The sequence below is a fragment of the Sceloporus occidentalis genome, unplaced genomic scaffold, assembly GCF_023333645.1.
Source record: "Sceloporus occidentalis isolate IW3139 unplaced genomic scaffold, rSceOcc1.0.p SCAF_11, whole genome shotgun sequence".
NCBI classification, from domain to species: domain Eukaryota; kingdom Metazoa; phylum Chordata; class Lepidosauria; order Squamata; family Phrynosomatidae; genus Sceloporus; species Sceloporus occidentalis.
Window position 1 is genome coordinate 8,425,225 of NW_028316991.1, and position 12,591 is coordinate 8,437,815.

The 12,591-nt window shown below is 36.2% G+C and overlaps 1 protein-coding gene across 1 annotated transcript in view; it reads left to right on the forward strand.

Moving 5' to 3' along the window:
- Positions 1 to 935: 935 nt before the first annotated feature.
- LOC149305510 (RNA-binding Raly-like protein) overlaps positions 936 to 12,591 on the forward strand; it is a 119,448-nt gene continuing 107,792 nt past the window's right edge. The window contains exon 1 of the mRNA XM_089477341.1: positions 936 to 1,191. Within this exon, the coding sequence (XP_089333467.1) occupies positions 936 to 1,191 (256 nt within the window). The remainder of the gene's footprint in view (positions 1,192 to 12,591) is intronic.

Below are 12,591 nucleotides of genomic sequence, written 5' to 3' on the forward strand. Positions count from 1 at the left end.
GGCAATGCATTGATTGCAGCAAAGAACTGTGTATAACCTTTTCTGCTCCCTCAACAACAGTCAATGGGATCTAACAAGATAGAAGAGATAATACGCTCTGGCTGACATTTACTGGACAAAGGGACAAAATACTTTTATTGTGATAGTTTGTTCCCTACTTGGCCTTGATTGTCAATTCAACTGATAATAAGAATGATAGGCATTGTATTTGGCAGATGAAAATGTCCTACATGTGCACTTAAAAAAAATAAATCAATAAGATGCAGTACAAATGTTCATCTTTACACTACACCCCTGGACTGATGTATCTAATTTTCTAAAATACTAAAACAAATCTAGGTTTCAAATGATATTATAATATTTTCAAACATATTCAAATACTATTTTCAATGTGTGTGTGTTCTATCTCTGTTATATTAGCCCAATCTACTGGACACACACTCACTGCTTATGCTTGGGCATTTAAAATCACATCTTATTGTTGCCTATGCCCCACCATTAATATATATATATATATATATATATATATATATATATATATATATATATATATATATATATATATAGTAAAGGTTGTAGCCGTATTACCCCCCCTCCCCTGACAAGCCTCCCATCCCCTGCCACACAACATTGAATTCTATGTGTCGTTTTGCTCAGTAATGTTTTCTTGAGAAAGGGAGAAAAGCTTCCAAAAGCTTGTCATTCCAAATTTCTGTTAGTCCAATAAAAAAGGTATTATCACAAGATACTTATGTCAACTGTTAATATATATATATATATATATATATATATATATATATATATAGTATAGACTTTTGTCTTATGTGCCATACTCCTATAAAATACTTGTGGCGTTGGCATGTTTTTTTATGTTTTCTTCTAAAGTGACATGCAATTATGCTCTATTTTTCTCCAAGGAACAAGAGGGGGCAAGTATGACTGGCAAAACACAGACCAGCAACATTACAAACAAAAATGATCCAAAATCAATCAACTCTAGAGTCTTCATTGGAAATCTGAACACAGGAATTGTCAAAAAAGCTGACATTGAAGCAATATTTGCCAAATACGGAAAAATTGTGGGATGCTCGGTCCACAAAGGATATGCTTTTGTACAGTACATCAGTGAGAGACATGCAAGGGCTGCAGTCACAGGGGAAAATTCAAGAATGATAGGAGGCCAGCCACTAGGTAAGGAAAAGAGGATACCACTGTTTTACAACGGTTTCTTTAACAATGTAATTTATCATCTGTAATGGTTGTGCTCCAATAGATATGGGTGGTCCTCAGCATCAAACTGATGTTGATGGATATTTTTCCTCTGTAATGGCACAAGAGAGCTAAAACTTGAGATGCTCCCAAGCCGTGACACACTATATGACAGGCAACAAAGTAGCTGTCCATTCTTAGTTGAGTGTCTCAAATTTTCTTTGAAGGACATTTAATACTTTGGAATCTCTCAGGGCACACCCCAAGTATAAAGGTGAACCTAGATGTGGAACTCCTTACTCTCTTGTGGCTAGAGGGATACAAATCATACCACACTGATGAGTTTGTCTGGGGTTGTTTGTTGCTTCGTGAAGGGGAATTTTGTCTCACATTTGGGTTCTGGAGGCATTTGGGCAGGATCAGACTGATATCTTGATGGAGATTTCTTCTCTGTAATGGCACAAGAAAGCTAAAACGTTAGATGCTTCTAAGCGGGGACACGTTGTAGGACAGGCATTTCAAAATAGTTTTTTGGTTCGTTGTTGGCCCATTCTTACTCAGGAGAATTATGTTCCCTGCACATTTGGTTCAGTTTGTGGTCTCACCACACCAACTAGTCTTTTACATTTTGTAAAATATCCAGAGATAACACTTCTTTCTTGTGGTTGTTCTCATTTCTAACAAATGACAAATATTTGAAGATTTTTTTTGTAATAGACTTGTATCACTTGCAGCTTTTGCACATCACAGCATGCAACTAAATTCTACTTTGCTGCAAATTAAAGGGAAATAGAAGTTGTTTAGATGGATACCAAAACACTGCCGTTTTTATGTTCTATTGAGCAGTTTAAATTTATTTTTAGTTACAGCTCTACTTTAACAATAAACAAGTGCAGCTGGCAAAAACCTTTCCTGAGAAACGATGCAAAGCAACACCAACAAAAGTCTCCTGATATTCTTGTTTCCGCAGCCGTTTCTTACCATGTTATGTTACTTAATGATGTCGCACAACATTTCAGGAAGCCTTGGGTTGTGAAATGATGTCTCTGGAGGGGGCCTTGGTTTCTGAGTCCAGCTGGAGATGGGTTGAGACTAAATCCAGTCCAAGAATCTTTGACCCTATGTAGTCCATGTTTCCTTGTTTTAAAATGCATTGTTGTCCTGTGGAGTGTCTGTCCTGGTAATATATTATGTTTTCCCTTTTTATTGGGTGGTAACCCACTACCACCCAGAGAAGTATCTAAAGATGTCAACTTCTCCCCTGTGTTTCTCTTTGCTTTTTATGTGTTTACTCTTTGTCTGTTTATATGACTCCAGTTTTCATACAGTAACGTAACTCAAGCATGTATAAGATAGACATATAGATATCATGAATCTAAGATGGCCTGATGTCATTCTGTATACGCAGAAAGCATTCACGTTCACAGTAATCTAACACAAAAGTTGCAGTCATGTATCACTTTTAGTGTATTTGCATAGTGTGCTCCAAAATTTTTTTTCCCCAGGATCAAACATTATATATGAAGCACTGAAGGAGTACCCTGATGCACATTGATTAACCATTATGCATGTGTGTTAGAGCAAAAAGATCTACTTGAATAAAATTGTTCTTGATTACAAAAGGAAATTAGGAGAAAATATGTTTTATAAGATTTTTTACAAAACTGGTAAATGTACTTTTAGATGTATTTTTAGATGTTCATTTCAAAAAATCTTTGGATCAGTGAAAGTGTTTGTTCTAAAAAGTACTATAAAAACAGCTTCTATAAAAAAAGCTTCACTTTCTAAGGAAATATCTTTATAGACTTTATTGACCAGTTATACGCTTATCCCAATGCCAATATGCCAATGATGCCACCATGTAAATATTGTTTACATATCCCATAAGCATAGGTTCTATGATTGAGCAGAAGTGGCTGACATATTATATATTCAATTCTCAAATGCCTAATGTGTTCATCTCTTAAATGTTCATAATCCAGGTTCTCATTGCCCATTCAACAACATAGTTTATTCTCTGTTTGTGTCTTTCTTGTCTAACAGCCTTATGTTTCTGACCTGCGTACAACTTGCAATCTTGTCTATCACCCTAACTTGACATTGAATTGCAATGAGGCTTTGCCTAATATCATGACTCTTTTCACAGGCTAAAAAAAACCTGTAAAAAGTAATTTAACAAAATGTAGATGCTTCTTATAACTGGGTGAGTTCATATTATTTATCTACATCTGTCAGCAGTATTTTTTGTTTAGCAATATTGACCAATATTGAACAAGCAAATGTCTTTTTTTTATCCCAGCACCAGAAGGCAGAGTAAGAATATTTTTTTATCCCTTAACTGGCATTAATCCCTAAGGAAGAAGACATAAATATTAAAAAGCTAAATTTCTCTTTTCAGTTCCTTTTTGGTGATGCTATGTTTAGATATAAATATATTCCTTTTCGACTGATGTATCGGTATTGGCTTGTCATGCTGAGGCAGGCAAGACTGCTATTATTGTTTCATCGTACTTTTATTTATACCACATTCGGAGCTTTAGTTGTCAAAAAATGCATGAAGTTGCTGCCTTGAGAAGCCAATGATAGGTATGTTGTCTTACCAAATTTTATCATTTTATCAAATTATATGAATCACAATGAACATATATATAGTCAACTTATTTTTGGAGGGTCCCCAGTTATGGCATTAGAACACTTTACATCTTTATGTATATTCATGAAATGCAGATATCAACAGAAGTGACACTTTTATGTTCACTGAATTCTATTATTATTAACGTAGACACTTCACAGTGAACCAAATGAGGCTTTGCATTAAGTGGGCTCAATTCAATGCCATAGATAAATTGGGTAGGCTCGGATTACAATCGGATAAAAAACAGAGTTTCATTAACTGACATAAAATGTATGACTGTTTTTATTTTTTCTCCCCATTGCAAACTATGGGATGATCGTTGTGCAGTTACACTTGCTAGATTTATTTCCAGCATGTAATACAGCACAATGTAGTTATGAATTGGAAGGTCTATTGCTGAGCTCTTTAAACTTTGGGATCGGGACCCAGCACTGAAAGGTGCATGTCTCTGGCCTCTCTCTTTTTGTGGCCTCTCTCTTTTTGTGGCCTCTCGTTTTTTCTGTCCTCGCTGTACTAAGTGCCAGAATGTTATATCACTTCTAACGCACAGCATCAGGAGAACTTTGTAGGACAGCTGACCATAGCAGAACAGGGAAACAGATGCGATTCTGTATTGTGAAAATGGCTGTGAAAGAGATGTATTTCATTAAGTAAACTTCTTTCACATCAATGCATAGAAATCCATCCAAATAGATGCCAGTTTAAAGTTTGTAAGTTCATGATGAATATGTATCACCACAAAACCTATCATGGCCTACGACTTCTCATGTCATTTGGCCTGCGACACACTCCAAGCGTGAAGAGGCTTTTAAAAGTATACCTGTTCTGTCTCTAGACGTTCTCAATACCAGTTCATAGAGATATATGGCAATACCTGTTCTTAGATATATGACAGGATAACCAAGGTCCACACTGAAAAATTCTGCATTATTAATCTTTCGAGTAGGGAAAACGTATGCCATTGAATAATCGTACCTGAAATCTGGGCTTCTGGATGACAAAAACTATTGTCATCTGTATAATGCTTTATAATAGTTACACTTTATACTAGCTATAACAATCGCTTCAGTTTATAGCACTTTGATTTTAATTCTTCCATGAAGATAAATATATCAAAGAGCTTGTCTTTTATATGTCAAGCAATGTACTAGAACACTTTTCTGTAACTGAACGGGTGGATTGCTGCATAGTGAACACACACTGACACACTGCCTTAGGTAAGGTGAGCATTTACGCATAATTATTTTGGACAACATACCCTGTTGCACAAATTTATGGTATGCAGAGAAAGCCCTGCAGGCATGAACCACATTAGGACGTGTAAGCTTTAGTTGTCTAGACAGCATAGTACTCTGTTAGATACTAATGCATGTGCTTATTTCCTTATAGACATAGCTTTGCATTACTGGTTACCTTTACCATATTTAACCTTTTTTTCATTGCATTTAAGACATGCAGGGAATGTCGCAGGGATGCTTAGTAGCATTAAAAAGTAACGCTATATTGCCACCCGGTGGTGAAAAAAAGTACAACAAATAATAGAAAATCTTTATAATTTTCTTGATTTTTTAAAAATTATTGTTCTTTTAATTTCTATTAATTTCTATTTTAATGACATTATATTTCAAAAAAAAAACAACATAATAACTATACAGGGCTTGACCTGAATTAGCACTTGCCTGAATCTGTCAGTTGTTTGTCTGTTGTCTAAATTAAAACAAATAATTTATGTTTTATTTGTCAAGAGACAAAACTGGCCCTCTAGCAAGGTATTGGAATGATAGTGGAATACAACATGTGAATACCTTTTTTATTGGACAAGCAATTTATCGAGCCTGTATGATAATAATGGGGGGTGAGAGGCATTAAAAAAAATAATTGTTAATATTAAGTTTACAGTCATGTCATTTTTTATGCCATCACTATGTCATTGATGTCATTTATGATGTCATGTCTGATATAATTAGCAAAAGCTTACCTGGGGAGCAAGCTTAATTTTAAAGAAATATATCTTTTCTTTCCCCGCTTTTGTCCATATAAGTGAAAAATTCGGCAGTAATTGCAATTGATTGCTATTATTATTTTATTTATATAGTGTCATCGTATTCCACAACACTGTACTGTGGTAAACAGGACATAGATCGTACATCACATAAGAATGTGGATTTACATAAACAACAAGTTTACAATCTAAAAGGAATAAAAATAGAGAAAAGAAAAATGTGCCCAATTATAATAGCAATTGAGGAAGTCTTTACTGTCCAAATTTTAACATTATCACAGGAATGATGTGTCAACATTTAGTCAAGTTTATTTGGTGTTGAAATGATTAATCAAATATATTTATCTCTTGGGCAACTTTGCAGTTCCTATTGAGTGGCTTTCCTTCCTGAAACGATGACCAACAGTGTAGTTAGTCATTGACTAACTTCCGCTAAGTTACATCTTGCTTCACGCTTTGTGCATTCTATTACTCACAAATGCTCATCAGTATGATCCTTTCATATTGCGTAATTTCTTATTGTGTTGAGCAGTATTATTCCTGAAAATATGTTTTCACAGGTTATAGTGAGGTACGTTACATGATTTGGCTCAATTTTCCATTTTAGTCCATTCAGACAATGAACAAATAGAAAACAATTCTATTCATAGTTTTTGTTTAACCCCTTAACGTCCATTGCCGGGTCAGGCACGTCATGCAAAACGGTCACTTAACGACCTATGACGTGCCTGACACGTCATCAGACTTAAACAAGCTTAGAAAGTGATCAATGATCACTTTCTAAGCTTAAACGGTGTTGCTGTAATGCCTCGATGTCGAGGCGTTCAGCAACACCGAGATCGGCATGATGGGCCATGTCTGGCCCCTCCCCGGGGCGTCAACAGCCGCCATACATTGTATGGCGGCGGACGCCCGTTTTAAAAGCGTTTAGGAGGCGATCAACGATCACCTCCTAAACTTCAATGGTGTCGCTGGAATGCCTCGATCAGGAGGCATCCAGCGACACCAAACACTTACCTCTTGATGGACTGTGACCGCTCCGGAGAGCGGTCACAGCCGCAGCTGCACGCAGTCTTCACCATCCGCAAGATGGCGGCGGCCCGGGAAAAAAAATAATAAAGTTGAAAAAGTTCGCTAGACGGTCTCCTGACCTTCTAGAGAACTCTGGCTCCACTTGCTGGTTGAATACAGGTACTGCATTCAACCATACAAGTCAATGGAGGCCAGCTTTCTAATCACTATGTGATTAGTAAAATATTTAAAAAAAAAGAAAAAAAATTAAAAAATAAAAAAGAAAAAAAGAAAAAGCTTAAAAAAAACATGGTAACATTTAAAAATTATTATGCTTTAGAGGAACTATCCAGTTCCAGCAAAATGTAAAAAAAAAGTCCAAAAAGAGTAAAATAAATAAAATAAAAAAATAAAGTTTATTATTATGAGCAAGTGCTAAAATTAGCGCTGTATCTTCCCAAAAATCCTGACGTGGAAAAATTTAAATAAAAGCATTTCAAATACCCAAGGGGTGTCTAATTTAAAAAAATTAATGGTTTGATGGGGTAAATTGGAGTGGCCGGGCTCAAAGATAGGGCATAGGCACAGACTGACCGAAATGGGGAAAAAAAAAAGCGCACTTCCAAAATGTGGCATTTTAACCTCAAACACCAGACAAACCCATACATGTGGGGTATGAATGAACTCGGGAGATGTTCCTGAACACATATTAGGGTGTTGTTTGATAGTGACGTATACCTGGAGCTATAAATTTATACCCAAAGTACAATTTGTGTGAAAAAAAAAAAAAAAAAATACTACCACAAAGTGTGGCAAAGGCTGGTGGTAGAATCTGATGCATGGAAAGGGTTAAATACTACCATTTTAAGTACCTTGGGGTGTCTAGTTTTCAAAAATATATGGTTTTATGAGGTAAATTGTAGTGGCCAGGCTCAAAGATAGGGCATAGGCACAGACTGACCAAAATAGGGGAAAAAAAGCGCACTTCCCAAATGTGGCCTTTTAACCCCAAACAGCAGTCAAACCCATGCATGGGTGGTATCACTGTACTCGAGAGATGTTATTGAACACATATTAGGGTGTTGTTTGATAGTGACGTATACCTGGAGCTATAAATGTATACCCAAAGTACAATTTGTGTAAAAAAAAATACCAAAAAAATACTAACACAAAGTGTGGCAAAGGCTGGTGGTAGAATCTCATGCATGGAAAGGGTTAAAATACTAGCATTTGAAATACCTTGGGGTGTCTAGTTTTCAAAAATATATGATTTGATGGGGTAAATTGCATTGGCCGGCTTCAAAGATACCCGAAATGGCACATGGGGGGAAGAATTACCAGATTTGGAAAAAATGGTTTTGAAATAGCAAAACGCTACCTGTACTTAATGCTCCATAACGTGCAGAAAAAAGCAAAAAAACATAAAAACATTGGGTATTTCTAAACTCAGGACAAATAGTAGAATATATTTAGTAGGTTTTTTCATTAGCTTTTTTGGATGAGTAAAAGATTTTTGGGGTAAAAGTCAGAAAATGTGGGTTTTTTTTACATTTTTCATCATATTTTATTATTTTTTTTATGGGAAATTAGATAATATGATTAAAACAATGGTATCTGAAGAAAGCCCTTCTTGTCCTGAAAAAAACAACATATAATTTGTGTGGGTTCACTAAATGAGTGAAGAGAAAATTACATCTAAACACGAACACCGCAAAAGTATTAAAACAGCCTTGGTCCCAATGGTACAATAGGTAAAACACAGCCTGGTCCTTAAGGGGTTAAGGTTTGTTTTGGCTGTGTGTATGCTTAGATTCAGGGCCGGCCCAAGGCAAAATGCCGCCTGGGGCGAATTTTAAAATGCGGCCCCCCCCCTTATCTACCCTTCCTCTCCCTCCGTCCCTGCCGCCCCCCCCCATTATCTACCCTTCCTCCCCCCCCCCCTTGTACTTACCTTTCAGCAGTCCTGCGGTGAGTCTCCCTGTTCGGTCTCAGTGCCGGCTTGTAATGCTGAGCACCGGAAATCTTCCGGCACTCAGCATTACAAGCTGGCACCGAGACCGAACAGGGAGACTCGCCGCAGAGGAGAGAGAGAAGGGCACTGAGCGGGTACTGACAGCTTGGTAAGTGAAAACCACTCGGTTTTCTCAGGTGGTGGTGTTCTCAGTGCTGATATTATTTTTTGTCATAGTTTAGGTTTTGTATAATTTTTAACTAAATGCTTAGGTTGAGCTTAAGCTGTGAAGGTAGCTGCACTTGTCTTTTTCTTGAGTATGGGTGATTAGAGATTGTAAATGGTGTACGTTTCTTGCTTAACTAAGCCCTTTATTAGGGCCCTCTTATCTTTTTGTATAGGCATGTCTTATTTTTTTCTTAATTTCAAATGTCTTTCTCTGTTGCGCATCTTTGTAGTTCCTAATGAGTCTTGTCTGAAGTGATGACCAACATTGTAGTTGGCCATTGTCTGCTGAGGTTCTTTTTTTATTGGTTTCCCCCATGTAACATTCTGCTTCACACTCTGCTTTGCATTGTATATTGTTAATCTTAATGTTATTGTTAATTTAGTATTCTCCGGTAATCAAAAGCGTTCAAGACCGCACTAAAAATAATTGTAATCACCTCTGAGAATCTGCATATTAATTGGATAGAAAATAATGTAGGGATTTTTTACCGGCACGTTCTAAACACAATTAGAATTGAGGGTAGTGATACCAACAGAAAGTTTATATAAAAGAAAAATGCACAAAAATGTTATATGTAAAATAATGTGTATAAACTATATTCACTTGAGTGCACTTAGCAAATGTAATGTATTAACGTTATGTTATACTATGTTGCATTTGATTGGATTAAGTTATTATACCGCTATTAGGGTATTCGAAAGTTATTATAATATACCAATTGTGCTATTTCCTTAAAGCACCTTCAAATCTAAATTCCCTTTTCCTTAATATTGTTATAAAATGTGCATTATTAAAGATTATGTTGATTTTGTGTGAGACGCTTTCTTACAGTCATAATTGAGTGAAATATTAGGTCCATTCCAGTAATGAGAAATAAATGCAAATACTCTTCAGTAAAAAGGTACTCGCTGATTAACAATGAGCACATTTTAAAGAAGGATCTTTTCAGTCTATTCAGCCGGTTCATTGTGCTGTATCCCACAGCACAATGAACCGGCTGAATAGACTGAAAAGATCCTTCTTTTAAAGGGCTTCCAAAAAGATTCAACTTTTCTATTTAAAAGGAAATAACACATTCCCCAAACGGTATTTATATGCCAATTTACAACATATGTATTATACTTTTTTCTGTTAGCATCAATGAAAAAATAACTTCATTCATTTTTGTATTCTTGTGAATCAGGGAAACCATCTTGTTGCCTGATTGCAACTTAAACCCCTTCAGTCCCAGTGGTTTTTGGTACCTTATGGAAGCCTGAAAATGCTGCATACAAGGGAACATATATCTGCTACATACGAAATCTAGTGGCTATGCCTTTGTTAGATGTGATGTCAGAGCAGAAAAATATGAAGAAATACAAAAATCATTTGTTACAGTGGATTTTTATTGCTGTCGTCATCACTATATTTTTGACAAATATGCACGCACTATAACATTATTTAATACCTTCTTTATTCTATTGATGTTCTATTTCTATAATTTCTAATCAGACAAGAAAGAAAGGATACAATAATTTCTTTTGTAATAACCATAAAATAAATGTTTAGCTGATGGACACTTTACAGCATTCAAAAGGGGTAAAAATGTAACTTCGAGCAAAAAGAGAAATTTGCTATTTAAGAACTTTTTAAAGAGTATACCACTGAAGCCTCCTTAGCTTTGGGGCTGAAGAATATTGACTTTTTGTGTAAAAGTATATTATTTCATATCATTCCAATCGTTTTTTTCTATAGTTTAAGTTGTGAAGCACTCACGCCAAAAAGTTTCATCCTTTGTACTTCCAATGGATTGTATGTGATATAAGTGGTAAATTTAGCTGGATTGGTACATGAAGTAAACACCTCTAATTTTGTCGTTATCTTCAAAGTAAGTATGGAGACTTCCTCTAGCTATGTTCATTGTTAGAGATGCTAGTTAATGTAATTTGTTTAACTGGTCATTTATGAATATTATAATTAATTTATTATATAGCTCAGTCAGTGTATTCACTGTACCATAACAATACCTCATTGTTTATTATACCATAAGCAATTGAATGCGAAGGAGGAGAAATGTTGTAGATGCAAAAACACTAGGCAAGAGATTTTCTCATCCAATGCATAAATTCTTCTAAAGCCATTTAGATATTTATTTACACATTAAATATTAACTGAGCAATATAAAGGTCACTTTTTTCAATTATTTTTGTGAGATATGCGAGTTCCATGTGGATAAAAACAGAGCTTCCCTATGTTATTTGAAATGAATTTTCTAACTATATTTTCTTTTTTGGGAATGTCTCATGCTTTAACGATATCTATCGATGACCGACCATTATAGCAACAACTACTTTTATGACATTGTATCCTAAATACATAGACGTTAATATGTAGTTAATCTTCCCGTTTGCTACTGCTTCCACTCTTTCCCTTCAGTATACCGAGACATTTTGGACAATGTAATGCTTCCAACTTTGTGGGAACAGTTTGGGGAAGGCCCTTTTCTATTCCAGCATGACTGTGCCCCAGCACACAAAGCAAGGTCCATAAAGACATGGTTGGATGAGTTTAGTGTGGAAGAACTTGACCGGCCGCACAGAGCCCTGACCTCAACCGCAAGGAACACCTTTGGGATGAACTGGAACGGCGACTGCGGGCCAGGCCTTCTCGTCCAACATCAGTGCCTGACCTCACAAATGCTCTACTGGATGAATGGGCAAAAAGCCCCACAGAATTGCTACAAAATTTTGTGGAAAGCCTTCCAAGAAGAGTAGAAGCTGTTGTGGCGGCAAAAGGGAAGACCGACTTCATATTAATGTCTGTGTATTTAGAATGCAATGTCATACTAAACTAAACTATACACTGATATTGATACATCTGGGGTTTTATTCTCCTTAACTTAAGCCTTAGACGAGATTCATATCACAAGGTAGGCACTCCCATGCACAGGCCCGGACTGGGACAAAAAATAGGCCCGGGCATTTCAGACTGAGCAGCCCATTTTTATGAAAAAACATATATGTACATACATATACATAATACTTGGTCATTCAACATGGGAAGCCTGAAGCCACAATTTAGTACAACTAATCCTTTAAAAAAATATTAGAGTAAATAACACAATACCTTATCTTTTCCACTAAATGATTTCAGGGCCTTGAATGTTTTGTCCCCTGAAGTCACTACAAATTCAGGAGGGCATTTTATCTCTGGATAAGTAAAAATGAAATAGTTCCTACTGTAAATTAAGGAAACAGATAAGCAAACACACACACACCAGGACAGGCTTTTCCACACAGACACCCAGACACACACACCAGGACAGGCTCTGCCACACCGACAACCAAACACACACACACCAGGACAGGCTCTGCCACACCGACATCCAAACACACACACACACACACACACACCAGGACAGTTAAAAAAAGAAGAAATGGTTAAGCACTCAACTCCCAGGAAGCTGGGAGCTAGCAGGAAAAAAGGGCAAAACAAAAACAGAAAGCATAACAAAAATAGCTAGTTTGGCCGAAACGTTGCTTTTTTGTTTTGCTTTCTTTGAATAAAGTAACCTA